Below are 1,338 nucleotides of genomic sequence, written 5' to 3'. Positions count from 1 at the left end.
CTTACAACTAGATGGCAGTGTGAATCTGGGATAAATATTGACGACGTCGGCTGAAGGAGGAGTGACCTTCCAGACATTGAGCAACTTTCAATGTGAGAGGCTTGTTACAGAAACAAACACCAAGACTAAGCGTCTTCTGCAACTCCAATAGGAAGGCTTGTCTGCGATAGACGTCAAAATTTACTTGTGCAAATGTAACAATTGCGTCCAGTTCCTCAACAGAGCCTTGCGGACAATTGTGTCTGCCACTGCTCTTGCAATCTGATAATGTTCCGAATTTGCAGAGTCCTTCTGATGTTTTCCACTCTGACTTCCACGGATGTGACTGGAGCAGGCGATGTCACGCAACTTCCTCCGTGGATGGTTGTTAGTGAAGTGGGAATTGTGTCCATGAATTGCTCCATTATCACTATGTCGGACGCAATACACTGGTACAGACAGGTCCCGAATCAGCCACCCCAGCATCTGGTGATGGCCAAAAGGGAAAATGATCAGCCCGAGAGGATCACTGCTTCAATCAGTGGAGACTACAAACTCAGTACACTGACTGTGAAAGACGCCAGACTTAATGACACAGCAATCTATCTCTGTGCAATGAAGACACAGTGTGACACACTGATGGAGAGCGTGTACTAAAACCAGCACAGAGTGGGAGTTCCAGTATGGTGAGTTTGAAGTATCAGTGTTACTAATTCTGAGCGCCAAAATCTGAGACAATGGAAATAACAGCAAAATACACCAGAAAGTATGGAACAGGTTAATTTAAAGATGGTCAAAAGTGAAGACAATTGGAGATGCGGATGGAGGTGAAGGAAGTATATGTTGGCAAACATGGAAGAGTGATGGAGAAATGGAAAAGTGGAGAGATACTTTAATAATACTTGCAGAGGGCAGAACGATGAGAAACGATTGAAGAAGAAATGGAAGAAAGAGAAAAATAACAAGGATGATGTGAAAGATCAGGTCAAATCACAGTAGAAGGAGACATGAAGGAAAAATAGTGGAATTTCCTTTAATGCAATGTAACTTCACCGAATCTCCCACTGTCTACCTCGTGCGGGTTTCAAAGAATAAGAACTCAACTGGACACAACGCAGAAACTAGGATGAGTGCAGCGAGTAACATATACTTCCTGCCTCCTGAAAGCCTGTCCACCGTCGACAAGGCACAAGTCAGTAGTGTGATGGAATACTCCCCACTTGTCTGGATGAGTGCAGCTGCAAATAATCTGGAGATTCTTGACACCATCCAGGACAAAGCAGCCCGTTTGATTGGCACAACATTCACAAGCATCTACCGCCATTTAGCTAAGATCCTCAGATAGCACCTTCCAAACTT

At 44.2% G+C, this 1,338-nt stretch overlaps 1 gene segment (V, D, J or C); it reads left to right on the top strand.

Annotated features, from left to right (window-relative positions):
• The first annotated feature begins 267 nt into the window (after nt 1-267).
• LOC148144561 (T cell receptor alpha variable 26-2-like) lies at nt 268-636 on the top strand. The segment is given in 1 exon segment: nt 268-636. A coding segment is annotated over 1 exon segment (369 nt).
• Nucleotides 637-1,338: the final 702 nt, after the last annotated feature.

This window comes from Chiloscyllium plagiosum, unplaced genomic scaffold (assembly GCF_037043375.1).
Source record: "Chiloscyllium plagiosum isolate Xiang-an unplaced genomic scaffold, Cpla_swu_hap1 HiC_scaffold_27, whole genome shotgun sequence".
In the NCBI taxonomy this organism is placed as follows: Eukaryota; Metazoa; Chordata; class Chondrichthyes; order Orectolobiformes; family Hemiscylliidae; genus Chiloscyllium; species Chiloscyllium plagiosum.
This window is presented reverse-complemented; position numbering and strand designations above follow the sequence as displayed.